Raw genomic sequence first — 27888 nt, forward strand, 5'->3', positions numbered from 1 at the left:
CGTGGCTGAGATGTGGGGCCTAGGGTGGGAGCCGAGGGCAGGTGGAGCCTGGGACCCCAGGAAGGGAAGGGACCACGTACCCACCTGTCGTGGAACCACTCCTTGGGGTGGGAGAAGTCGGGGTTGGTGCCATTTCCACTGACGTCTTCAGGCCAGGCCTCGCTCAGGTACTTGGTGGTCTCGTGGGTGCTGTCCAGGTGGTCATGCTTCAGGTGGTCCGGGGGTCGCTGCTCTGCCGGCCCCCCAGGCTTGATTTCCCAGCCGTCTGGGGGCTCCCTGGGCAGCAGGGCTCTGTGGCCGTCCTCCCATGAGCCTGCCCCCTCGTCGTAGAACAGGAGGCTCCGGGAGGGCACTGGAGAGGGAGCGTGGGATGAATCGTGGGTGGCCAAGGAACCCCCCATCCCAGCCTCATCCATGGCCTACTAGTTAGGGACTCCGGCCCTGGACTCTTACAAGCTGGGATCTAGATCCCAGCTCTAACATTTCCTGGCTGTGTGACCTTGAGGAAGTCACACACATTATGCTTGAACTTTTCTGAGCCTCAGTTTGCTCATCTGTAAAACGGGGATACTAGAACCAACCTCATGTAGATGTGAGGTTTAAAAGAGGTGATACAGGCGAAGTGATTGAAACTGTGTTTAGTAAACACTCCGAAAAGTCAGCTCTTCCTAAGCGGAGGGCACTGGGTCTGGGCACCTGGGAGTCGGGCTCTAACCTCCACCACTTTCTTTCTGTGAGACCTGGAGGACGTCTCTTCCCCATTCTTGGCCCTAGTTTGCCCTTCAGGGAAATGACAAGAAACAAAACAAACATTTGTTGGACACCCACCAAGTGCCAGGCATTATGCAAGGCCCTTAAACCTACGTCAAGTCAAGTTGCTAAAGTCTTACGGAAACCATCAGGAATGAGGTTTCTTTAGCCCTGCTTCCCACAGCAGGTGACTGACGTTCCAGGTACTCAGGTAAGTTGTCCCACGCTAGTGCTCACTGAAGGTAGGATGCAAACCCAGGTCTGCCTGGCTCCGGGATCCGCCAGCTCCCTTCCAGCTCTGCCAGCCGTGACTTTAGGATCCATGTGGAAGGCTGTCTGTCCCTGGAGTTGTGCAATGCGCTAGCTCTACACACCTGCCTGCTCAGAAGCCATCTGCTCCTTCGGACATGTCGTCCTCATTGCCCTGCCCAGACCTGCATTCCCTCCGAGGAATTCATTCATTCCTTCACTCTGGCTTTCTCCTGCAACCCCGCCCTCTCCATTCCTTTCTCTCCACTGGCCTCTCTGGCCTTGGAAAAACAGACACGTGGCTCTCAAGACCTTGCATGGTTGGTGCCCACCCCCCTAGCAACCATCCTGTCCTCTCCTTTGCAGGCCGCACTTGTCCAGGGAGTGGCTTTCGCTCTCCCCACCCTCACTTCCTCTTCCCCAGCCCTCCCCACGCTGGCTTCCTCCCCTGAAGGCCCTCAATGTCTTACACATCCTCCACGCAGTATCCCTCCTCCAAGCTCAGTCCTCCCCTCTCTCTGACCTCCCGTCTGTTTCCTCTTCCTCCTCCTGCCGTGCCAGATGCCTGGTTCTTGGTGAGTGATGAAGAGCAGCTAGGAAGTTCCTCTTTGGTCCACCTAAGGCTCCTCTGCCTCTGAAACCTGTACTGATCTCTGTGGGCCCTACCACAGTTCTCCCCTTGCCAGCCTCATAGTGAACCTCTTCCCCGCTCCTGTGAGTGCCTCCAAAAGGCAGCGGGTGTGCTCATGCAGTAAGCACAGACACTGCCGAGTGTCAGTAAGTGCAGAATCGCAACTCTCATTTTCCAGACAAAGAAATGAAAGCTTAGCTTAAGACACATGCCCCACGTCACACAGTTAGCAAGCAGCAGTTATGACTGACTCTAAAGCTCGGTGCTCTTGGCCAGGCACGGTGGCTCACGCCTGTAATCCTAGCACTCTGGGAGGCCGAGACAGGAGGATTGCTCAAGGTCAGGAGTTCGAGACCAGCATGAGCAAGAGCAGGACCCCGTCTCTACTATAAATAGAAAAAATTAGCCAGTCAACTAAAAATAGAAACAAAAAAGGCATGGTGGCTCGTGCCTATAGTCTCAGCTACTCAGGAGGCTGAGGCAGGTGGATCGCTTGAGCCTAGGAGTTTGAGGTTGCTGTGAGTTAGGCTGATGCATGGCACTCATTCTATCCTGCGCAACAAAGTGAGACTCTGCCTCAAAAAATAATTATAAAAAAAGCTCGGTGCTCCTAACCATTGCACCTCATAACCTCTCATGGAAATGGCAAACATCTGGACTCACACCACCGCTGCCCTCCCTCTGTCCATGATACACATAACCAATGGATCATGACACTCCCTCCTGTTGATGCTGAATGGTGCCTCAGAGTCCTTCTTTTTTTTGAGACAGAGTCTCGCTTTCTTGCCTAGGCTAGAGTGAGTGCTGTGGCGTCAGCCTAGCTCACAGCAACCTCAAACTCCTGGGCTCAAGCGATCCTCCTGCCTCAGCCTCCCGGAGTAGCTGGGACTACAGGCACAAGCCACCATGCCCAGCTAATTTATATATATATATATATATATATATATATATATATATATATATATATTAGTTGGCCAATTAATTTCTTTCTATTTTTATGGTAGAGACGGGGTCTGGCTCAGGCTGGTTTTGAACTCCAGACCTTGAGCAATCCGCCCGCCTCGGCCTCCCAGAGTGCTAGGATTACAGGCGTGAGCCACCGCGCCCGGCCCAGAGTCCTTCTTAACACAGTGCTTCAGGCAGCCACCACCTTATTGGAAATGGCCCTTGAGCTGAAGCTCCTTTGCTATTCCTGTTGTGAAATATTGATGGTGCTTAGCAGATGCCCATAACCATAGCACCATAAAACATGGGGGCTAAGGCCGGAACATTCCTCTTATCCCCTAAATCCACCTCCCACAAGCCACTCCTGAAGCTCTCTGGGAGGCAGGCTGGGGGTTAGCAACTCTGTATTTTAGCGCCAATTCTACCACTAACATCGAGCAAATCAGTGACCCTCGTCGGGCCAGTTTCCCCATCTGGAAAAGGAGGAAGTAGAATGAGATGATGCCAACTCCAAACTTGTGCCTCTTTGGGGTTTAGCTTCTGCCCAGAAGTTGGGACTGGGGGAGGCCAGCCTAGAGAGCTGGCAGGAGAGGAGGGCACTCACTCTGACTGGCCGTGTAGACGCTGTCTGCCGCCATGGGGTCTTCTTTCACAGTCTGGGAGCTGGAGGAGAACTCAGGAAGGCAGGGCACAAAGGAGCCCAGCACCAGAACAAAGCACAAGGCTGCCACCTGGTAGCAGAGAGGGAGTGGTGTCAGATCAGGGGCAAGGAGGGACTCGGCCCTGACCACCCCCAGTGCTCCCCCCACAAAGCAATGGGTACAAAAGTCTCAGTATTTTTCTAAGAAACCAGACATAAGTGGTCAGAGTGAATCGCTTATAGGCTGGAGGAATTAGGAAAGGAAGAACGGGGTAAGTGGGGCTGGGACCTGAAAGTGGGACATGTCCCCACGTCACATGCTCAGCAGGAGGAGCTGAGAGTCAGGGAGTGCACACTACCCCCTGCCCATATCCTGGTCCTGCCACTTGGAGCTGGAGGATTTCAGAGGGCCGGGGAATACTGAGTCAGGTGACAACAGGTTGGACATTTCCAGGCAAGGATGGAAGAGGAACTAGCAGAGGCCTGAGCCACAGCCTGGCCACCCTCTGGGTTTCTAGGGGTTTGCTCAGCCTTTTTGCCATCATCCATTCTAGAAAGAGCCTCGTCTGTTCTTCCCTGAGTCTCCCCAAGCCCCTCACTCTACAGGGCCTGTGGAGGCCATCTCCTCACAGGACCTGCCCTGCCATCCTCTGGCCGATTCACTGGAATCACCTTCACACCTGCACTGAGTTAGCTGGTCAGGTAAGGTGGCCTTGCAGAAGGCTCCATGGGCTCAGAGAAGGCGGCTGGGGTCTGCCTGAGCCAGCCCACCAGACATGGGGAGGGTTTACCCCAGTGATGCTGCCCATGACAGCACCAATCCCTCACAGCTCTGCCCACCCCCCTGAAAAGCCAGGCTAGGGAAGAGCTGTCCTTCCATGGGCCTGTGGTGGCCACAGACACCTACCATGAGGCAGGTCCCTGTCTGGGTGGCTGCCATCTTGTAAGGTCTGGAGATCTTGTTGGTGACCAGAGTCTGGAGTTTCTGCAGCTGCTGGAGCAGGGTCCTGAGGAGGGCACAGTGGTCACCCGGCAGGCTGTGACCCAGCAGGCATCGCTGCCTCCTGGAGCTCTCCCGGGGGCCGGGGGCACCTGGGCTGGCTCCAATCTCGGTCTCCACACCAGGTGCCCATTTTGCTCAAGACAAGAAAGGTCACCTCCTGCTCAGTTCCTCCGCAGTGTGGCTCGCGGTGGATAGCTGGGTCACCCTATGGACACTCAGAGGTGCCCTGTGATGCACATGGCCTATGTAGGGGGTTGGAGAAGGGAAGGCCTGTCCCCACCAGGGCTGAGGACGTCCTTCTTTTCCTTACCCTGCACCAGCCGCAGATACATTGACCTTCCCTCCTGGACACCCACCACACCCTGGGCTGACAGGAAGGACTTGTTTGGCACCGTGCCTGGTATGCAGTGAGGGTCCAGTAGAGGGTAGCTATTGTCTTTGTTAATATTATTAGTGTTTTTGCCTTTATTTCAGCACCTGTAACACTTCGTTTATTTATAGATGTCTATGTCAGTATCCTTCACTAACTGTTGGCTCTCTCATGGTGAGGACTGGGTCTCACCCAGTGGGGAATCTTCTGGGCGCACATAGAGGGGTGTTTGGCACAGCTTGGTGGGCAAATATTTAATCATCTTTTTCCACCAACCAGGCCGGCGGGGGTTGCAGTTTCCAGAATATACAGCAGGTGGCGAAATAGCTCCAAGGGCTTGGCTCTATTTGGAGTCAGAAAAGAATCCCAGCCAGAATTAGAGGGGCAAGATTTGGGGGGTGTCAGGTGGGATTCTCCAGGCCAATCAGGGGACAGAGGAGTGGCTGGATCCCGCTGGAGAAGCTGGGGGAGAAGAAGGAAGGAAAGAAGGAAAAAGTCTTGTGTTGAGCACCTGTTACATACCAGGCTGTTGTCTACGCTACTGTCATTAATCCGAGCAAATAATTCTTAAAGACCTACCATGGGATCATGGCTGGGCACTCCCAAGAATTCAGAATAATAATAATGGTAATAAAAGAAGAAGGCTGGGCGCGGTGGCTCACGCCTGTAATCCTAGCACTCTGGGAGGCCGAGGTGGGAGGATTGCTTGAGGTCAGGAGTTCGAAACCAGCCTGAGCAAGAGGGAGACTCCATCTCTAGCATAAATAGAAAGAAATGAATTGGCCAACTAATATATATAGAAAAAATTATCTGGGCATGGTGGTGCATGCCTGTAGTCCCAGCTACTCGGGAGGCTGAGGCAGCAGGATTGCTTGAGCCCAGGAGTTTGAGGTTGCTGTGAGCTAGGCTAACGCCACGGCACTCACTCTAGCTTGGGCAACAAAGAGAGAATCTGTCTCAAAAAAAAAAAAAAAAAAAGAAGAAGAGAAGAAGAAAAGCTAACACGAATTGCACATTCTTAAACGCCAAGCACCATGCTGGGTTCTTAACTGGCACCATCTCATTAAATCCTCACATTAATCCTACAGCATCATGCTTTGGGGCCCGGAGAGGTTTCACAATTTCCCCATAGGCACAAAAATGGCAGAGCAGGGCAAGAGCCCAGAGCTGTGATGTGACTTTATGTAGCTGCTACATGCCAGGCACTGTGCTGGTCTGTCTACACTAATATTTCTCAAATTTAATCATGCATGTGAATCTCCCAAGGATCTTGTTAAAATGCAGTTTCCAGCTCAGTTAGTCTGGAGAGTCCCGAAATTCCGCATTTCTAACGGGCTCCCAAGTGATGCTGGTGTTGCCTGCCTGGGGAACCAGCTCTGAGTAGCAACGATCTACACCCGTGGTTCTCAAACAAGGGTGCATCTGAATTACACACAGGGCTTATTAAAACACAGATTGCTGGGCGCCACCCCTGGAGCTTCTGATTCAGTAGACCTGGCTTGGGGCCTGAGAATAAGCATTTCTAATATTCCCAGGGGATGCTAGCACTGCAGGTCTGAGGACCCCACTTTGGAAATGTCTGCTGTATACGCACTTAAGCAGCTCCCTGGCCTCTCAGGTGTCTGGAGTTATGCACAGGGGAGGAGAAATGGGAAAGCAGGGAGGGGCAAGACATAGGAGGCTCCAGGCCACAGGGACTATTTCTGGTGTCCTTGTCATCCTAAACTTGGTTATCTCTCCTTTCTCCTTCCTCCTAGAGCCAGGCGTGGGCTGCAGAAGGGCAGGCGGCACCACACACCTGTTGGCATTCTCCAGGGTCTCCACCTTCTTCCACAGCTCGTTGTTCTCTGATGTGAATGTCTCCACCCTGTAGGGGCCAAGCAGGCGCAGGCTTAGGGGCAGCCCCGGACTCACTATGGCCCCTCAGCCTGGCCCACCACCATCCCACTCTCTGTACCCCCTGCCTCTGCACCTGACGAGTGAGGACTGGGGTGTGCAGGCCAGGAGAGGCAGTGGGGCCCAGGTCCCCCGCCCTCCTGGGATCCTTACTTTTTTTCTAGACACTCCACATACTCCTTCTTCTTACGGCGGCTCTCCTGGGCCGAGATCTAGAGGAGGAGGCCCCAAAACAAGGGTTACCATGGCCACATATCCACTTCCTGCCCCCCAATTTCAGGGCTGGCATCGCTAGGGGAGCAGAGGCCTCACCCCCCAGGGGAGCTCTCTGAAGCCCCAGGGCCAGGGCTGGGGGCTGGCTCAGGTTTTACCTTGTTCTTGATTTTTCTGCGGACCCTCTTCAAGGCCTTCTCCTCGGCTTTGGTGAGGGGGAGTTTCGTAGGGATGGGGTAGCCCTCAGCGATCAGGGTGCGCTTCTCCTCCTCTGTCAGGAGCAGTGGCCCTGATGTCCCCTGTAATTTCTGCAGGATATAGGACATGGTAGTTAGGAACCGGACAGGCCTGGGCTCAAACTCAAGCTCTGCCACGTACTATCTGTCTGACCGGGACGAGGCACTCAGCCCTCTGAGCCTCAGTTTCCTTATCTGAACACGGGGTGGTCAGGGCCTGAGTTAAACCCAGGAACAGGTATCAAGTGCTAGGATGGTGCTGGGAGCCCCATTTGTCAGACACTCAGTCTACTGTTTGGGGGCTCCCTGGATCCCCTGCCCTGAGACCATAGCCTCCCAGCTCACTTGTCCGGGGCTCCCTAAACAGCACCCCTCAGGCCCCAACTTATAATCCTGACTTGGGAGGCTCCAAGCCCACCCCAGGGCGCAGGGCCCAGCTCCATATTTCCCGGGGGGTTCTGGGCCTCCTGAGCACTGCTCCCCATACAGTGCTTCTTGGAGGCAGCCTGGTCACCCCCTGGGGGCCAGGAAGGTCAAGTTCTAGTTCTGGTTCTGCAACAGTGTGGGCTTGGGCAGGCCTCTCTGGTCTCATCTCTACCTCAGCTTCCTGTTCACCGTGAGGCAGGATGAAAAGACTCTCCTTTCCATCTGCCAGGCAGGTTCCTCTCTGAATTCTGATGGGGACAGGGGGCTCGAGCTTGGGGCTCCCAGACCCTCCCCACTGGTCGGTGTGCTGGGGCAGATTTATTCAGCCCACCCCCAGCTCCTTACGTGGGGGGCAGTGAGGAGGGGCGAGGTGGAGATGGCCGTGGAGGAGCGGGCCATGGGCCGGACAGGGCTGGAGGGGGGCAGAGAGCGGGGACTCTGGGAGCCGTCGCTGTCACTGCCATGGCTGCTCGGGGGCGTTGGAGGCATTTGCACCAAGTCCTCTGGAGAGAGCAGGAGAAACCAGGTTAGCAGGGTGGCACCCCAGCTCTGCTCTGACATCGTGAGTTCCGCCTGGCCTGGGCTTGCACCAGCCCTGACACCATGGGACACGGACTGCCAGGCCCTTGCCCACAGCTGTAACATCAGGAGCCCCTCTGTGGTGTCAGAAAGATAGGTGATGTCCCAGAAGCCGATTCCTGAGTGCTGCCCTGTCTCTGACACCACAGTGGTCTGGCTCCTTTGAGCCTGGTCCTTGACATGACCACGATAGTCACCCCAGGGTTTGCATGTCCAATTTCAGGGTAATGGGATAGCAGGCACTGGGACTTCAGCAGACCAGCAAGGAGCCCAGCTCCCCCTATGCTGTCCCCTCTGTGGCCATGGCACCAGGAAGACTGCAGGTGTCAGGGAGAGGTGCCAGAGAGGCCCAGGCAGAGCCAAGGACCAAGAGCCTAGATGCAGGGAGAGCTCCGGGACAGCCCAGAATGCCCAGACAATTCTGTATGTGGAGACCTGGGGCTCCACCGCATCACAGCGCAGGGCGAGCTGGGAGGAGGAACCACTGCATCCTTCCAGGCTCGCACAAGGCTGCCTCCTGGAGGAGTCCCCTCTCCTTCCTGTGACACTTATTTGCCTCTTACGGATGCCACGCTGTAAAGACCACTCAATTTGGAGTCAGGGAGACCTGAGGTCAAGTCCCGAATATAGCACCTCCCAACTCAGTGACCTTCATTATGTTTACCTAACCTCTGTGAAACGACTCCCAGCTCAGAGCTGCAAGGATGCAATGGGCTAATGTACCTGCTTTAGGCACCGACAGGTATTCTGCAATGTAAGGCGTGTTGACACGAGTCTCTTTCTACCTCGTGTGTGTCCTTGTGTGCACCTTGAGGGTGAAACTTTGGCCTTATTCTCTTTCTAAACCTTGTGGTACTTAGCCTAGAGCTTGATACACAGTAGATGCTTAATCAGTGTTTGATGAATTAATGAGCAGGATTGGAAAGAGTCTATTAACCTTTCTCTTTCTGGCCAACTCTAGGAAGCTTCCTCTTCTAGGAAGTCCCCTTCTTTCCTGTCTGGTCTGGGGATGTGCTCCCAAGGCTCCCTGGGGATCTGCCATCTGCACACCCATATCACTGCTGTGTAACTGGTGGTTTGTCTGTGACCCTGTGACTCTGTGATCTACTTGGGTACAGGGACTGTCTTCTCTCTCTGATTCCCCAGTGCCTGGGAGTGTGAGATGCCACCCAGTGGACTCTCGATGGATGGATGGACAGATGGATGATGGGTGGCTATAGAGTGAGCTTCAGTTGGTGAGTAGGTAGAAGGGGGATTAGCAGAGAGGGTACAAGGGTGTTGGTCACAGTGATGGCAGTGGCACACTGGGTAAGAAGGGGACTGGAAGGAGAGGAGTGTGGATGGATGGAGAGTGGGTAGGGAGAGAAGATAATCTGGGGAGAGGTGACATTGTCAAGGGACAGGACTGGGGTGGACCAAGGAAGTAGGGATGCTATCTGCCTAAGACTGGAGGGGGAAAGAACCCCTCTCCTGGACACACTTACCTGGTGTCACTTTGAGGAACTGGTTCACCTCCTGGGGTTCTGCTTTGATCACTGGCAGCTGAGTCATCTCTCCTGGGGCCTGAGGAAGAGACAGGTCCAGCTCTGTCAGCTGCCCCAGGGACTGTCCCTACCATGCTGTCCATCCACCTCCCTCCCTAAGGCTGGTGGTCTGCCTTGCACTATTGGGGAGGTGGCTGGGCTCAGGGTACCGGGCACAGCCCCAAGGGAACAGAGGCACATTCTCGTACTTGGAGAAGCCAAGTAACACTTAAGAGAATAGTGGCCAAGTAGTCTAGATCAGACCTAAAGCTCAGAGGAGGCTGGGCCACCTCCCTGCTGAAGGCTGAGCCTGCACTGCCTGTGAAGGCCATGCAGGCCTTGGTACGCCGGTTACCATGAGGACGAGAGGTAACGTCTGGCACATTGTAGCTGTTCAGTGAATGGTGACAACAGTACAGAAGAAGCAGCCATTAACTGGCTGGGGCTCAGAGAAAGCTCCCTTAGTAGATGTCTGAAATGAGTCCTGGAGTATAAGTAGGAGTAGAATCCAGACAAATCCAGACAAAGAAGCTTGAAGCAATGAGGGCCCCTAATGGGTTTGAAGCAAGGGCCAGATGGAGTCAGATTTACATTTTTAACAAACATGCATTTCTATTTATTTATATTCCAACTTGTTCCAGGAAGAATTTCAAGAACATGCGTGGCTTTGTACATGTGTCTACCAGCACGCACGTGAGTGGTGTTCTCTTTGAGAGAGGCATGGTGTTGGGTGCTGGATTTCGGGACCATCTCTCTGCTCTGGGTCTGCAGCCAGCAAAGAAATCATGATATTGGGGGTGGGACACAGAATCCTGAATTTAGGCTGATGAGTCAGAATGACAGAGGTTCAAGTTGGCAGGGACCTTGGGAATTCTCTGGTCTATATCCCAGCTCAGCCCTCAAGGGACAGACGAGGGGTCTGCAGTGCAGAACGGTGGGTTGCGTAGGACATTGTTGACAATGGCAACTCCTGCTTCCCGTGCCTTCTGCTGGGGGTCCTGACCTCACTAGAGTGGAAAATGTGGGCTTCAGGGTCTGGCAGGCTGAGTTTGGAAGGCAGTTCAATTGTTTCTGACAGTGATTTGGGGCAAATTGCATAACCCCTTGAACTTGAGCCTCAGTTTCCTTTTCTGAAGCCCATACCCAGCCTCCATGCCCCAGCTATTGCTGCTGTCATGCCGTCCCTTCCTGCTTCAGCAAGGCCTGAGGAGTCCCTGAGCTAGTCTTGGAGATAGTGTCGAAAGATGCTGCATATTTGCTGCCAACCGTTGGTCACTGGCTGGGCAGGGAGGGGCTGACTGTTCTTGCCTTTGGCCACATCCAGTTAGAGCTAGTGAGCTACATGGCCAGCAGGGGGCAGAGCCAGCCAAGCTCTGATTCCGGGGATGTTACAATGATCCTCATATCCTGGAACCTCAGGGCTAGAAGCACCTTAGGGGAGTTCATGTGCCCATTTTACAGAGAAGGAAGCTGAGGAAGAAAGAGGGACTGTAACGTGCTCAGAGCAAAAATGGGGAGCCGAGCTGGGACTCAGGCAGGGCCTCTCCTAGGAGCCAGGGGTCTGGGCTTCACGTTCCGGAAGGGTCATGGATTTATAGCTGAATGCTGTTATCTATGGATTCATGGAATGGGAAGATTGCTTCAGAGTGTGGGTTAAAAATATTAATCTCACGCCTGTTATCCTAGTACTTTGGGAGGCCAAGGCGGTGGGATTGCTTGAGCTCAGGAGACCAGCCTGAGCAAGAGTGAGACCCTATCTCTATTAAAAATAGGAAAATAAGCTGGATGTGGTGGCGTGTGTCTGTAGTTCCAGCATCTTGGGAGGCTGAGGGAGGAGGATCACTTGAGCCCAGGAGTTGGAGGTTGCAGTGAGTTACCATGACGACGCCACTGCACTCTACCCAGGGCAACAGAATGAGACTCTGTCTCAACAACAACAACAAAAAAAAACCAAGGAAACTGAACAACCCTGCCCACTGCCCCCCTTCATATTTAAATATATATATATTAATCTCATGAATGTAAATAATTGAAATATAGTACAATTTTTATATTTCCATGTTTTTAAAATCCTGGAGCTTTGAGAAAAGTGGCCTGGCTATCCCACTTGTGAGACTGTGGCCCAGCTCCTGATGGCTGTCCAGCCCAGCCAGGCTCCCTGCAAGCTTTCTTCTGCACACAGTGGGGCCTCAGCTTACTCCGAGGGTGCTGTGACTTGTGCCCATTGTAGGATAGTGAAGTGGCAGGCAGCAGGGTAGGCAGAGGCCTGGGCTGGAGTTCCCACCTCAGTCCTGAGGTTCACATCACCCCCTGTTCACAGAGCTCTGGGAGCACAGGGCCTCGGATTGCTCTTCCCACAGACCCCTCAGGCCTCCCCCTCCCTCAGTGCCTACGAATAGTCCCCAGGCTCACCTGGTGGGGGATGGGCAGCCTGGACAGGGGACTGAGGCCCAGCAGCGGGGTGGTGGCCATGGCGGCAGCAGCAGCCATGGCTGAGGAGGTGGCCAGAGGATCCACGGACAGCTCCGGGCTCTGCTCCTGCTTCACCATGATGGAGCACAGTTTGTGTCCCAGCGCCCATGCTCCATGTTCCACATCTGGGGGAAGGGGGCAGGACTCAGGTTTGGGGACTCCCAGGGTGGATGGCTCAGCCCCACTCCTGGTCCCTGGAATCTGCTCTGGACAGGATTGGAGATGCTAGATACACCAGGAGATAGGTAGGAAAGTTGGGATTGGGAACACTTGCGGGGGGACAGGGTGGGGTGGGCTAACCCAGAAGAGATGGGGCATTCTCTTCATTCAGCAGCTTACAGAATGGGCTTGGAAACCAGACCTGGACCTCTCTTGATTGACTGTGTGACTTTAGGCAAGTTGCTTAACCTTTCTGAGCCTTAGCATCTTCATCTGTAAAATGGGGAAAGGAATGGGACATGGTGAATAGGAAGGTTTTGAAAAGTAAGTTGTATCGTGCACATAAGACACTTAACACAGTGCCTGATGGGAAGTGAATGTTCAATAAGTGGTAGCTATTGTTAATACAATTATTGTTATTCAGGAAACATTTGCTGAGCATGTCCTAGGTGCTGGGGATCTAGCAAGAGTCACAAGCAGGTTAGTGTAGTTGGAATGCCAAGGGAAGTGGAAGATGGGGTCAGAGGGGGGTGGTGGGGTGGCTCAGCTTTGGAGGCTGGAGGTTGAGACTTCACCCTAGAGGTGATGGGGAGCCCCTGAAGAGTTGCTGGCATCCTCACATTTATAATTTTAAAAAAGATCGCTCTGTCCTCGAGTGGGGACTGGACTGGCTGCAGGCAAGATGGAGGCAGGGAGACCTGTAGGAGGTGTTGAAATAGTCTGGACATGAGAAGATGAGGCTTAAAGGCAGTGGCAGTTTCCATAGAGAGGAGGGAACTTACTAGAGACAATTTATTTATTTATTTATTTTTTTGAGACAGAGTCTCGCTTTGTTGCCCAGGCTAGAGTGAGTGCCATGGTGTCAGCCTAGCTCACAGCGACCTCAAACTCCTGGGCTCAAGCAATCCTGCTGCCTCAGCCTCCTGAGTGGCTGGGACTACAGGCATGTGCCACCATGCCTGGCTCATTTTTTCTATATATATTAGTTGACCAATTAATTTCTTTCTATTTATGGTAGAGACGGGGTCTCGCTCTTGTTCAGGCTGGTTTCGAACTCCTGACCTCGAGCAATCCGCCCGCCTCGGCCTCCCAGAGTGCTAGGATTACATGCGTGAGCCACTGCGCCCGGCCCACTAGAGACAATTTAAAAGGAAGCGTCCACAGGACCTGGTGACTGGGGGCATGTAGGGGGTGGGAGGGGAGGAGTAGGAGGTGAGGTTCAGGTTTGTTGCGAGCAGAGTCCACCTCCTGTCCACACAATGGGCCTCCTGGCCTCACCTGGGCAGCAGGGCTGGCAGGTATCACCCCTTTTCCTGATGGGCGCCCACAGTCCTCCACCCAAGTCAGCCCTGCTCACGGGGGTCCCAGTGCCTGGCAGCCAGAGAAGCAGCAGGAAGACAGGACTGCGGGAGCCAGCATGCAGGGCAAGGGTTGGAGGGGCCCTCTGTGGGTGGGGAAAGGGGTCAGCGGCTGCCTGATCCCACCTCAGAGGCCAGGCCCCACCCAGCTGGGAGCCCGAATGCCCCAGCTCTGGGCCACAGGCTGCCCCTGGGCTCCAGGAATACCCACAATCTTCCCAAATTACAGGGCCAGGCAGCTGGCCTCCGGGAAGCTGCCCCCTGCAAAGGGCCACAGACAAATTGCTTTAAAAATAGACTTGGGGTGGCCAAGGAGTTGCTGAGCAGCAGGGATGGACAGAGAACCTGCAACACAAGGTCTACCCCCCACCCCTGCCCTTCCCCGGCCTGGGGCCTTCAGACACTTGACTGTAGCCAGGGCATGGTGGGAAGCTGGGACCTTGGCAGCCACTTAACTCCCAGGTGTCCCTGCCCCCATGGGGAAGGTGAAGGTACAAAGGCCTGTCTTTGCCCCTGGGGATCTCAAAGACCCTCAGAAGCAGATCACACGTCTTGCGTCTTGAGCTGAGCACAGCACTAAGCCCTTGACACACAAAAGCTCATTTGTTCCTCCAAACAACGCTATGGGGCAGGTCCTGTCTTTCTCCCCATTTAATAGATGAGAAAATTAAGACACTCACTCAAGACCATTGTCCTCTGGAGGGAAAGAGGAATAATGGTGTTCATTGTTGTTGTCATCTGTAGTATTAATAGGAGTTTTATGTACACAATGAAAATAGCCAATAATTATGGACATATATCATGTGCTGGCACGGAGCTGGGTACTTTACATATATATTTTTTAATCCTGACCAGAACTCTTTTTTTTTTTTTTTGAGACAGAGTCTTGCTTCGTCGCCTAGGCTAGAGTGAGTGCTGTGGCGTCAGCCTAGCTCACAGCAACCTCAAACTCCTGGCTCAAACAATCCTGCTGCCTCAGCCTCCCAAGTAGCTGGGACTACTGGCATGCGCCACCATGCCTGGCTAATTTTTTCTATAGATATTAGTTGGCCAATTAATTTCTTTCTATTTATAGTAGAGACAGGGTCTCGCTCTTGCTCAGGCTGGTTTCGAACTCCTGACCTTGAGCAATCCGCCCGCCTCAGCCTCCCAGAGTGCTAGGATTACAGGCGTGAGCCACCGCGCCCGGCCCTGACCAGAACTCTTAAGATACATATTGTGTTCATTTTATAATTGAGGAAACAGAGGCCCAGAGAGGTTAAGCAACTTGCCCAAGACCACCCAGCTGCTAGTGGATGCACACCAAAGCCTGGTTGGGTTCCTAACCCAATAGCCCAAATGCCCCTTGAAGCTGGCCATCGTGGTGGTGGCAGGTTGTGCTGCTGAGAATCAGGGGGCTTGGTCTTATGTTGCTGTTGTGCCTTCTACTGTGTGTGTGACCTAGACAACTCAGCTTTTGTGAAGTATCAGTTTTCTTATTGGTCACATGGGGATTATGATATCAGTGATTCCTACCTTACCTGTCAGGTTTGAGAAATAGGTGTGATAATTCACATGAAGGCTATTTATAGACTAGAGAGTGCCATAGAAATGTTTATTGTTATCCTCATTTGTAGATGAAAATACTGAGACTCAAAGAGGTTAAGAGCTGTGTCTGTGATCACCTAACCAACAATGATGGCTCCAAGATCACCTGTACTTGAGGAAATGCCCAGAGACCACTTCTAGGTGGGGACTGGTGTGGTCTCGAATGCTTATTACCTAAGAGGAAGGAATCAGGGGCCCTTTGCTTTAAAGGGCAGAGTTGGAAAAGAGGGGAGCTTTAGAGAACCCCACCTTCAGGAATAAAGGTGGGTACAGGAATCTCTCCCAGGTGGCATCTTGGAGGAAATCACAGTGTGAGGAGGTGGTAAGATTCTTGAGTCTTTGTAACTTGTCCACATTTGTTATTTAGGCCCCCTCCCCCACTGTTTCTTCTGAGTCAGTTGTTCTCAAATCTGAGCCTGTGTCAGAATCGCCTAGAAGGCTGGGCCTACCAGCAGGGTTCTGATTTAGCAGGTCTGGGGTGAGACCTGAGAATATGCATTCCTAGCAAGTGCCCAGCAATGCAGCTGGTGCAGGAAGCACGCTTTGTGAACCACTGCCCTAAGCCAGCGGTTAAGAAACCCTTTGGAGGCTGGGCGCAGTGGCTCACGCCTGTAATCCTAGCACTCTGGGAGGCTGAGGCGGGTGGATCGCTCAAGGTCAAGAGTTGGAAACCAGCCTGAGCAAGAGCGAGACCCTGTCTCTACTAAAAATAGAAAGAAATTAATTGGCTAACTAAAAAAATATATACAGAAAAAATTAGCCGGGCATGGTGGCGCATGCCTGTAGTCCCAGCTACTCAGGAGGCTGAGGCAGCAGGATTGCTTAAGTCCAGGAGTTTGAGGTTGCTGTGAGCTAGGCTGATGCTGTGGCACTCACTCTAGCTTGGGCAACAAAGTGAGACTCTGTCTCAAAAAAAAAAGAAAAAAGAAAAGAAACCCTTTGGAGAAGGGCCCATGTGGGTTTGATTTGAGGGAGAGCAGAAAGGCACGAGCAGCACCCTCTGAGCGGGATTTGTGGGTGGCTTCCAAGCTTCCCCCCTCCTGGGCCTGTGCTGTCCCTGGGCCCTCTGGCCACTTACCTTGGGTGGTGTCCTCCATCTTGATGGGCGCAAGGGGGCTCTGAGGTGCCGAGTCGCCGCTCAGGGAGTAGCTGTGCTCAGCCTGGATGCCTGGCATAGGGGAGTCCAGTTCCATGTCCAGCAGAGGGCTCTTCTCATCCAGCACAGGGTCATCAAAGAAACTGCTGAACAGGTCGTTGGAGAAGTCCTCCATGTTTTCCGCAAAGTGGTCCAGGTGCTCGGGAAAGTGCTGGGGGGAAGAGGGAGGGAAAGAGGGGAGTCAGCTTAGCTTGGGAAGGGAGTGAGATGCAGCTGCGGTGGTACCCCACCCCTGCCACCACCACCACTGTCCCTGCGACCTCCCATCACGGTCCCCACCACCATTTATACCACCACTCTCATCACCAACCTCCTCACCACCAAGGCCACCAACACCAGCTCTTCTCATTTCTGTCACTGCCGTCACCACCATCATCACATTTCCTCCCCACCATCTCCACCGTCACCATTGGTACCCTCAAGGGTGAGCTGTGGATGGGGTCACACCCCCTGGAGCAGGCAACAGGACCCTGAGCTCTGTGCCGTTGGCCAAATCACTTAAACTGCTTGAGTCTGTCTCTACTTCCTTCATAGACTGAAGTCCAAGTAAAAGAACAATGGTGTGTCTGTGCCAGCACGTTTATTCCAAAGGCAACACAAGTGACTTTTGTGTTATCTTTTGCTGGGATGTGGGGAGGGAGTGAGGCAGGGTAGTGGGATTCGTGAGGCCTCAGCCCCCTCATCAGCGCAGTCCCCATCTGTCCTCATGCCTACAGTGTCTCCCCTTCCTGAGCTGTTCTTTATACAGAGAGATTAGGCTGTGGAGCCACGTTACTTAGGTTCGAATCCTGGCCTTGATAATTCTGGCTATGACTCAGTGCTGTTCAAACTGTGGGTGGTGACTCATTAATGGGTTGTGAAATCAATTTAGTGGGTCATGACCAGAATTTAAGTAAAAATAAAACAGAAGAAAATCGAGTAGAAAATATCAGAGTGTACCGCACATAGTGAAGTTAAATAGCCGGTGAATTTTTTTATCTCAGTTCTGTGTATGTGTGCACACGCATGTGTGTACTTGGGAATAAAGTAACATATATTTCCTAGAAACGAAAAAGTCTGAAAAATCTTGGTTTCCATGATCCTGGGAAAGTGAACTTCTCTGTTGCATTCCCTCTTCTCTACAGCGGAGCTGATAACAGTTCCTATCTGCTAAGATTGTTGTGAGGATTAAACAAGTTATGCATGTAAAGCACTTAGAACAGTCCCTGGCCCATAGTAATTATTCAACAAACATCATTGCTTATCATTAATAATCCACCCCAGTAGCTGACATATAGTAATTGTTTGTAAGTTATTTTTTCCCTCTGAAGAATTATAAATGTGTAAAGAAATGTGATCATTGTTCATTCATTATTTATTGAATGACTGAGTTTGCTGGTGAGCTGGAAGAGATGGGGTGGGATGGGGGTTGCTTTAGGCCCTGGAGGCCCACCTGATGAGTGATTAAGGACTGGCTTCGGGGATTGGCTCAGGGTCTAGAGTTGTTAGCCCTTTCTGGCCTGGAATCTTAGGACCTGTTCCAATCTACAGAGAAGTCTTCTATCTGAAAATAAGGTTTGGGGCCACATGAGTCTGTCACATGGAGGAGGAAATGAGCATAAGCTCAGGAGTCACATAGATTGCTTTCGACTCCTAGCTTCATTATCTGTTGAGTTACTTAACTTCTCTGTGCCTCAGTTTCCTCATCCGTAAGGGGGAAATAACAAATCCTACCTCATAGTGTTGTCATGAGGATCAACTGTTTGTTAGATGCATGGTACTCACCTCATAGGCTTATGAGGATAAATGAGTAAATACTGTACGTATGAAACACAACAGTGCCTAGTGCATAGTTAGCGATTGTTATTACAAACACCGCAGCCCCTAAGCTCTGGGCCTGAGCTGAGGTTGGAAACAATGGGGTTGTTGGTTTGTTCTCTCCCTCCAAAGCTTGCTCAGAGAATCCAGGACAAAATGAGGTCAGAACTCCATTGACTCAGGTACTCTCCCCATTTCCCAGTTTGCCATAAATCATAACCATCATCCTACATTTTTGTTGTGATTTGAACCTTGTACAGTGCTCTCACATGCATCATTTCATGTAATCTTCACAACTACCCAATGAGATAATGAAGTTGCATATCTGCACTCAATACATAGGGAAACTGAGGCCCAGGGAGCCAAACAGAGCAGAGAGGCATCCACCATCCCTCACTGCCCAGTCCTTCCCCAACTGCAGCCGACATTCCCTTGCGTGCTAGTTGCCTGTTGCCAGACTGTACACTCCCTGAGGCAGGGTCTGAATCTTGTTCACCTGCTGGATCTCAGCCCTGGCTCACGAGAGACACTCAAAAATATTGGTGGAGGAGGGACAGGGCCTTGTACCCCAGAGGGCAATGCTGTCAGTATATCAACCGCCCATCAGAGCCAGGGGTGAGGCAGAACCAGGAGGTCAGAGGCCTCTGCTGAACGAGTCTCTAAGAATAACTGTGATCCCAGATAGAAGCCATTTGCAGGGTATAAATCCCCCCCTCCACAACCGGCGCTCTGCTAGCCACACCCTCGCAGAGCTCCCTTTGGCCCAGCTGGGGGCGCTTCCACCCATCCCTCTCCCTCAGGGTCTCTCAAAGGCCTGGTGTGGGGCCCAGTGGGAGGGGGTTGTGAGGAGAGGGAGGGGAGCCCCGTGAGTCAGCTGCTAAGGTATTTCTCCAGCAGCTGCTTCTCAGGCGATAAGGGTTTGCCAAGCCCCTTCCAGGGGCCTGGGAGAGGAGAGATGCTTCCTCCCGGCTGGGCTGGGGTTCCTGAAGGCCTTGGCTCCAGGCAGATGAATTGGGTTCTTCTCAGAGACCCTTCTAGGATGCCCACAGGAATCTGCTAAGGGAGCTCAGCTGGCCCCCTTCTGTGAGCAGCCCCCACCCCACCTGCTAGAAACAGCAGCCAAAGCCCAGCAGGATGGAGCTTCCAGAGCAGCAGGAGCCAAGTGGAAGGGGAGGGCGGCCAAGGGGCAGGCAGGGTGGGGGTGGAGGACACTCAGACGCTCCGGGTCCGTCTTGCTCAGGGCTTCCTCCGGTGCCAGTAGACGGTGGGAACGTCCCTCAGCCCGAGGCCCACCTCCCCTTCATGGGAGCACTGCAATCGGGGACTTAGCTTAGAGAGCTTTGTAGCCCCACTTCCATCTGACGCCTGGCCTCTCACAGCGGCTCCATTATGGTTAGTGTATATTATCAATTTAGAGGACAAGGGACCTGAGGAAGCTTATGGTCCTTCCCCCTACTCCCATTTGCTAATGAGAAAACTCAGGTCCAGAGAGGGAAAGCCATCTACCCGGGGTCACAATGTGAGTTGGTGATGTCGAGGGCGGGGTTCTCCTTAGCTCTGGGGCTGCACTGGGGTGGGCGGTACTCTCTTGTTGTCCTCTCACTTCTTTCTCTGTACCCACCTCCCCGCAGCCCCAGAAAGCCCACTCTGGAGCCCTCAGACCAGGCCCAGCACAGTCTTTTTTTTTTTTTTTTTTTTTGAGACAGTCTCGCTTTCTTGCCTAGGCTAGAGTGAGTGCCATGGCGTCAGCCTAGCTCACAGCAACCTCAAACTCCTGGGCTCAAGCGATCCTCTTGCCTCAGCCTCCCGAGTAGCTGGGACTACAGGCACGAGCCACCATGCCCAGCTGATTTATATATATATATATATATATATATATGTATATATTAGTTGGCCAATTAATTTCTTTCTATTTTTATGGTAGAGACGGGGTCTGGCTCAGGCTGTTTTTTTTTTTTTTTTTTTTTTTTTTTTTTTTTTTTTTTTTTTTTGAGACAGAGTCTCTCTTGTTGCCCAGGCTAGAGTGAGTGCCGTGGCGTCAGCCTAGCTCACAGCAACCTCAAACTCCTGGGCTCGAGTGATCCTTCTGCCTCAGCCTCCCGAGTAGCTGGGACTACAGGCATGCGCCACCATGCCCGGCTAATTTTTTATATATATATATATCCGTTGGCCAATTGATTTCTTTCTATTTATAGTAGAGACGGGGTCTCACTCTTGCTCAGGCTGGTTTTGAACTCCTGACCTTGAGCAATCCGCCCGCCTCGGCCTCCCAAGAGCTAGGATTACAGGCGTGAGCCACAGCGCCCGGCCTTTTTTTTTTTTTTTTTTGAGACAGAGTCTTGCTTGTTGCCCAGGCTAGAGTGAGTGCCATGGCGTCAGCCTAGCTCACAGCAACCTCAAACTCCTGGGCTCAAGCAATCCTGCTGCCTCAGCCTCCCGAGTAGCTGGGACTACAGGCATGCACCACCATGCCCGGCTAATTTTATATATATATACATTAGTTGGCCAATTAATTTCTTTCTATTTATAGTAGAGACGGGGTCTCGCTCTTGCTCAGGCTGGTTTCGAACTCCTGACCTCGAGCAATCCGCCCGCCTCAGCCTCCCAGAGTGCTAGGATTACAGGCGTGAGCCACCGCGCCCGGCTTCTCAGGCTGGTTTTGAACTCCTGACCTTGAGCAATCCACCCGCCTCGGCCTCCCAGAGTGCTAGGATTACAGGCGTGAGCCACCGCGCCCGGCCCCAGCACGGTCTTTTGTCCACTCTCCACCCCACTACACCCAGCCCACCCTTCAGTTCACAGACAAAAAGTGCAGGTTTAGATTGTCCGATGCAAATAGGGGCGGGGAGGGGGGAGGGCTGCTACCTGGAGTCTGCAAACGGCAGGGGTCATGTGCCAAGGTTCTGAGGGGGTAGGGTTCTACTGGGGGTGAGCGTTCTGCGGGGACGCCTTTCCAGGCAATAGGGGTGGGAAGCCAGAGAAGGAAACATTATGATTTGTTTCCCTCCTCGTTAAAGACTTTTTCCTACAGTCCTGCCAATATAAGCTCTTTCTCGGCTGCCACGCGCAGCCGCCGGCAGCTCTACTCTCTTGGAGGAGGGGTCCCCAAGTTCTACAGCTCACAGACCCCTGCACCCCTCCTTTCGGCTGCACCACCTATTGGAGCTCGGCCTCAGCTTCCCACCCTTTAAATTTCAGAGAAGGATCCGGGTGCTGCGCGCCCAGCGCGGCCCACAAATGGTTAACCGGGGGCTTGGGGCCGCCCCGCGCTGGAAAGAGGCCTGCTCATTGGTGGAAGCTGCAGAGCTCCTGGCCAATGGGAGGAGGCTGCGAGCAGCCGCCCGCCGCAGCGGGGAGGGCGCCCGAGGAGCGCCGCGCTCGCGCGGAGGAGGGTCCGGACCGTGGCCCTTGCTGTGTCTGGGGCAGCGACTGAAATGGCTCGGCAGTCCCGCGGTGTCCTAAGACTGTTATCAGTAGCTGGGTCCCGCCCTGGAGCAGGGGAGTGGAGAGGGAGGGTCTCCTCCGAGCTTCCCGACTCAAAGGGCGGGCCGGGCCCCAGTTCTTACGCCCCCTTCGGCTCTTCCCGCTCGGCTCCTTCCCGCTCGCCCTCCTCGAATAATCCTGTAGCGGGCGCCTTGAGGGTTCAGCGGGGACACTCCTGGGACGGTGACAGGACCGGCTCAGGATCCCCTTTGTCCCCCTCCCTAAGTCCTTCGCTGGGGTCAGTGCGGAAAGAGGAAAGCTCCGGGGCGCCGCGGCCTGCTGGCATGGTGGTTGTGGGAAAGGGTCTCCTCTCTGCAGCGGCCTCAGCGCACCCCTTCCCTCAGGCCCCGGGATCCTCGGCGCCTGCGCCCCCTTCCCGGCTTCTGCCCCTCCCCCGGCCCAGGCTGGTTCAGTCTGTGCTTGGGGGAAGGAGGAGGAGACCGGAGTGGGTCCAGGCTGAGCTGTGGGATAAGGGGTGGGGGGAATCCTGAGCCCGGACATTCCTTCCGAGAGAGCGAGCTCTGGGAAGAGATGGGAGGAGAGTCCTCTCACATTTCCCCCTTTCTTTTCCCCACAGGCCGGGCCCACAGGACCTCCCCCCTGCAACACACACTGACCCATACATTCCCGGACGGTTACTTGCCTCGTGGTCACTAGAAAATTGCCCCCATTTCAAGCTGAAGGGCTACCAGTCTGAGTCACTGCTGTGCCCAGAGTGGGCGTAGGGTCAAGAGAGAGCAGGCAGGGGAGGAGGGAGGGCCCCTGGGTCTCCAGTTGTCAGTAGACCTTCCCTGTCCTTAAGCATCCCCATCTAGTATTTGGGGGTCCTAAGAGACCCAGGACTTGCCTTCCTAGAGACTCTAAGGCTATCCTGTGAAGGGGAAAAGACACTGGATTCAAAGTCCAGAGTCCCCAGTTCAAGACCCAGCTCTGCTCTGAGACCTGGGCTGGGACAGGTGTGTCTCCTCTCAGGGCCTCAGTTTCCTTGCAGTCTGTGTTCCTATTGAAGCAGGGGTGGCAGGGGCAGGGTGAAGTGAATTAGTCCTCAGAGTGTGGGCCCTTTTCCTCTGCCCTGGTCCCTTTGGGGACTGGAAGGAGTGAAGCCAGTTCTCCTGATCCCCCGGGGCCAGCCCCTCCCTGAGCCTTCCTGGCAGGGCATGGGGGTTAAGGGGAGCACATTGTTCCAACCTCCAACCTCTCCCCCATCCCTCATTCCCCACAGGCCCAGGGAAGGCAGCTGCTGAGGTTTCATATTTTCCCCCCACAGAGCCCAATTCCAAATAAGCAGAAGTGTGTGTGTGTGTGTGTGCACACGCATGCGTGTGCACATGCTACACAGACACTGGCTGAGAGATTGCTCTTATACCGGGAATACTACCTCTCTGACACCACAGTGACAGATATGCACACCCACTGACACATTCAGACAATTCCACATACAGCCTTGCTATCACACAGACACATTCTCACAGCCTCACATAGGCTGACACTGTTAGGCATGAACACAAACCCAACAAGGACACGCTCTTCAACTGTGATCAGATAGACACTGATTTACACACACACACACACACACACACACACGGTTGCCCCAGACTTGGGCTCAAACAGACATGGTCATGTACATTCTCACGCAAACACAAGCAACGTCTCTCACCACTACAGAACAGTCGACTAAATGTTGACTGCACCAAGCCCTGTGCCTGAGATGACTGAGTCATGTGAGACCCGGTGAGGGAGATTTGGGAGCCCTGGGCTTGCACTGCATGGGGCTGGCACAGTGAGGCTGGGATGAAAGAGGCCAACATGGGGACTGAGCTTTTCTTTTCTTTTCTTTTTGAGACAGGGCCTTGCTCTGTCACCCAGGCTGGAGTGCAGTGGCATCATCATACCTCACTGCAACCTCAAACTCCTGGGCTCAAGTAATCCCCCTACTTCAGCCTCCAAAGTAGCTGGGACAATAGGTGTGCCACCATGCCTGGCTAATTTTTTCTGGTTTTTGTACAGACAAGGTCTTGCTATGTCGCTTAGGCTAACCTGGAACCCCTGGCCTCAAGCAATCCTCCCTCCTCACCCTCCCAAAGTGCTAGGTTACAGGTATGAGCCACTGTGCCCAGTCTGGGACAGCTTTTCTGTGCCAGCATGTGTTGGAGAAAGGAAGAGAGAGGTGAGGCAGGCTGGCACCCACCACAGGCTGCTTCTGTGACGAGCAGAGTCCTGGCGGGGGGTGTTCTCTGCAGCCCCTAGTCCTCTTAGTCTGACCCTCCAGTTTCCCTTCCTGACACTGGTAATCCTGCCCTGCTCAGGCCACAGGTCCCTCAGTTTCTTGGCCAGCCCCTGGCATCTTCTGACCAGGCAGCCCATGTGCTGTGGCCCAACCCTAGGGCAGGCGCCAGGCACAGTCTGGGCAGGAGGAAGCGATGGCAGCGAGTGCCGCCGCCCAGGGCTGGGATTAGCTGTGTCTGGCATCACCGAGGGCACAGCAGCCCGTGGTCTGGCTGCCTGAGATGTTGGTCCATAGGTAGTGGCCAGAGGATCCCTGTGGGACAGTTTAGGACACTGGAAACCAAGTGCCAAGGCTGGCACTGGGGGCTTCTGGAAAATAAGGGCAGCTAGTCACATTCATTTATTCATCATTCATGCATTCATTCATTCAGAATTTACTGTGCACCTACTGTGTGCCCAGCTCTGCGGATACAGAAATGAACAAGGCCCAATTCCTGCTCTCAAAGGTTTTCTGACTACTTCAGTTATGAAGGTAGTTCCAAGTCTTGAACTCAGATACCTCTTTTACCTTGCACCAAGAAGGATCTTCTAAAACCCAGAAGCGGCCATGTCATTTCCCTGCTCAATAGCCATCGATGACGCCCTACTGCCCTTAGGATGGAGTCCAAGTTCCTTAGTGTAGTTTGAAATGATTCAGCCATGTTGCCTCTATATTCTTGCCCATAGCTCCAAAGCCTAGCATCGGTCCCAGCTCACGGTAGGTGCTCAGATGTTTGCTGAGTGACTGACTGACTGAGTGCGTGAATGAAGGCATGTGTCAGTGAGCTAATGGACTGAGGCCCTTTTTTCTGCAGCAGAGCCTCCAGGAATGGCTGTCCTGAATTCCGCTCCAATGCCAGCTTGCTCCTGCTCCAGGCAGAGTTTCCATGCTCCTGGACTCCTTCCCTCAGCTCCTCCCTAGCGGGGCCGCTGTACCCATTCTGCAGGTTGTTCTTTCCTGAGACCTTTTTGTTCTTCAGCCCTGGCCAGACCAGGAACTTGGGCAGCACAGACCCCACTCAGTGCTGGGGGAGCTGCCCCCAGGCATAGGCCAGGCTGAAGGGTATAAACAGAGCCCAGTGGCCAAGCAGCCAGAGCTGCTCTCCTGGCCTCGGGCCGGCTGGAAGGCCCTCCCGGCCTGGAGCCTACCGCCTAGCTCTGGCTAGAATTCCCCTGGCCTCTTCCCTCTCCTCAGTGCACTCAGCATTCAGCTCTGGCTTCCTCAGCGGTCCCAGCCTGTCTGACTTGTCCTCAGGTTTTATTTTTGGAAGGAGCGGTATTTTCTCTCCTTATTTATTCCCTTCTTTCAGGGAAGGTGTGGGACCCCTGGGCTTGACTGGGGATCAGGCTATGACTGCAGCCCCTGGGGTCTGGACCTCTCGGGGCCTCCATGGGAGGGGCCTCCAAAGACTCTTGACCCACCCGATGCTTCAAAGCCAGCTGCCTCTGCCCTCCTCCCCCACCCATGTGTGACTAATGGCTGCCCTTGCCCTTCTTGAAGAGACCCACAGTGGCCAAAAGAAATCATGACCCTTTTGGAGCTGGAAGGAATTTTGGCACCATTAGGTCCACCCCCTCTTATTTGCAGAGGCAGTGTAGTTCAGTGGTTATGAGCTAGGGAGGCAGACAGGCCTGGTTCTAATCCTGGCTCTGCTACGTACTGTGTAGCCTTTGGGCAAGTCACTCAACCTCTCTGACCCTCAGTCGCAACTATAAAATGGGAGTACTTATATCTACCCCACCGGTTGCTGTGAGGATTAAATGAGATAACATTTGTAAAGTGCTTTATACAATGCAGGGCATGTAGAAAGCTCTCATTAAATGTAGCTATTATTGTTTTTATAGATGAGGAAGAGTAAGAGCTGGAATGGGGATGGATTTGCCCAGGATCACACAGCTCAAGGTAAGCAGGTACTTCCAGACTCATTCATTTGTCTCTCTCTCCCTTCTAAGGGGAAGGGAGGGGCTGGCACTGGCCCAAAGGAAAATTTTCTTGAGCCAATCAGATGGACAAACCCCTGGGTCTTCAGTGTCTGTCCCCTCCTGCAGTGCCCAGCCCGCGTTTTCCTCCAACGCCCAGGGGCCTCTTTCTTGCTCACTGAGGATGAGGGGTCTGGGAGGAGACCCCAGCACTCAGCCCCAAGTGGACCCCAGGCCAGTAGGACTCTGAGAGGAGGGGGGGGTGCTGGGTCCTGACATCACAGAGTGGAGAAGCTGGAGCCACAGCCATGTGGGCCAGCTGGGGCCCTTCCAGCGCGTCCAGATGTCTCAGGAATGTGCTGAGCTGGGAACTACCTCGCTCCTTCCCTCACCACCCCCAAGCCCTCGTCCCCTCAAATGCTTGCTTAAGCCCTGCCTCCTCCCCATACCCTGCCCTTCTTCTTTCATCTCTCCCCGGGACGGCCTCCTGTCCACTGTCCCACTGGTACCTTGCCACAGTCCAGCTCCCTCGCCATCCTCTGAAGGAGCTGTCAGAGGCAGGAGCCCTTCCCCTCCCATAGACCCCATGGGCTGACACGTGGGGTGGAGGGAGATGGGCGCTAACTGGGAGGGAGGGTTCTGAGCAGATAGTGCATGCCAGATCCCAAATGTGGAACTGATTTGCAGGCCTGGAGAGAAAGGGGTGAAGGCTTTGGGGCGGCAGAGGGCAGGGCTGGGCCTCCTCTCCAGGAGGATGGTGAGAGGGGCTCTGGGCATCTTGTCCCAGCTGATGGGAGGGAGGGAAAAGGAGCAGGGTGCCATGTTGGGCTGGGCTCAGGAGGAGGGTTCAGATCCTTCTCGACCACTGGGGTTAATAGGAACATGCTCTGTCTGATATTGGAGGGTCCTGTGAAGGGTTCTGAGTGATTGTAGGGAGTGGGGGAAACCTATTAGGGTCCTGGGGTTGGGCCAGGAGGCAGGACATGGTTCAGGCTAGAGCTCCCAGCCCCAAAGAGGAACAGACTGTCCTTCTGCAAGGGCGGAGTTGCCTTGGGCCTCCCCAGGCCAGCCTGGCCCCAGTGCTGGGGATGAAAGAGCCAGGCGGGAACTGGTACTACTTGCCCAGCATGAGAGTCACATCAGGGCATGGGGTGGAAGTCGGAGGAGAGAAGGGACCTGGGGTCAGCTGCTGTCTCAGGCTGCCCTGGGCTCAGGGAGGGCCCACAATTCTGTCTCCCCTGGAGGGAGAGTCCCTGATCTTCCAGACAGACTGACAGCTGACATCCCCCTAAGGGACTCTAGAGCTCCCAGCACTGAGTTCAGAGGAGCAGGGGACCACCTTGTCCAGCTCTGAGCTATCATTGGCTCTCTCCTGCCTGCTGAAAAAACTCCCAGCTCCCTCGCATGGTATTCGAGTCTGGCGTAGACGGATCTCAACTTCCCACTGGGGCTGGAGCCTCCTCATCTTTCTCTTCCCTCTTGCCTAGTTGGATGGAGTACTCCCAGTTCCTCAAACCCGCTGTGAGCGTCACTACTACAGCAGCGCCTTTGCTTATACTATCCCCATGCCTGGAATGCCTTTGTCCTTTATCTCCTCATTCCAACTCTTCCCACCCTTTAAGGCCCAACTCAAATGCTGCTTTCTCCAGGAGGCCTTCCCTGATCACCCCAGCTTGGAAGGATCCCTTCCCTCTCTGTATTTATAGACTGTCAGGTCATTGGTGAATATGCCTTGAACTTGAATTATGCACAATGGGATCCATCTCTCCTAAAATTTAACCTTCTTGACGGTAGGACCTAGGACAGATTCCATCCTTGAGCCCTCTGCAGGTCATCACACAGCACCTAACATATACTATGCCTGATAGTAATGATAATAATTACAATAATAGCTAATGTTTATGTGCCAGGCACTACTCTCGTTCCTTGCATGTAGTATCCCATTTAAGCTTCAGAAGATTAAGTAGGTACTATTAGACTCTTCCCTCACAGATAAGAAGCTGAGGCACAGAGGAGTTAAATAGCTTGTCTGAGTTCATTCAGTTAGCAAGTGGTCAAGCCAGGACTCGAACCCAAGCTCTGACTGCACGGCTCGTGTTCTTAAGCACCCACAACTCTGGTTGCTGAAGGAATGAGCCTGCTGCCCCATCCCATCACCTAGTACAGGGCCAGATAAAAAATGTGGACCCCCACTGTATGCACTGGGTTTGCCCCGGGCCCTGGTTCTATT

General features: G+C 53.7%; 1 protein-coding gene across 2 annotated transcripts in view; it reads right to left on the bottom strand.

Annotated features, from left to right (window-relative positions):
- CREB3L1 (cAMP responsive element binding protein 3 like 1) overlaps positions 1–27888 on the bottom strand; it is a 36766-nt gene that overhangs the window by 338 nt on the left and 8540 nt on the right. The window contains exons 2-11 of one of the 2 annotated variants that reach the window (XM_012790004.3): positions 16116–16344; positions 11874–12058; positions 9423–9501; positions 7705–7862; positions 6856–7005; positions 6638–6696; positions 6387–6455; positions 4123–4222; positions 3180–3306; positions 81–352 (exon numbers count right to left, since the gene is read on the bottom strand). In XM_012790004.3, the coding sequence (XP_012645458.2) occupies positions 81–352; positions 3180–3306; positions 4123–4222; positions 6387–6455; positions 6638–6696; positions 6856–7005; positions 7705–7862; positions 9423–9501; positions 11874–12058; positions 16116–16344 (1428 nt within the window). The remainder of the gene's footprint in view (positions 1–80; positions 353–3179; positions 3307–4122; positions 4223–6386; positions 6456–6637; positions 6697–6855; positions 7006–7704; positions 7863–9422; positions 9502–11873; positions 12059–16115; positions 16345–27888) is intronic. The other variant, XM_012790009.3, reaches the window with a different exon arrangement.

This window comes from Microcebus murinus, chromosome 4 (assembly GCF_040939455.1).
Source record: "Microcebus murinus isolate Inina chromosome 4, M.murinus_Inina_mat1.0, whole genome shotgun sequence".
In the NCBI taxonomy this organism is placed as follows: domain Eukaryota; kingdom Metazoa; phylum Chordata; class Mammalia; order Primates; family Cheirogaleidae; genus Microcebus; species Microcebus murinus.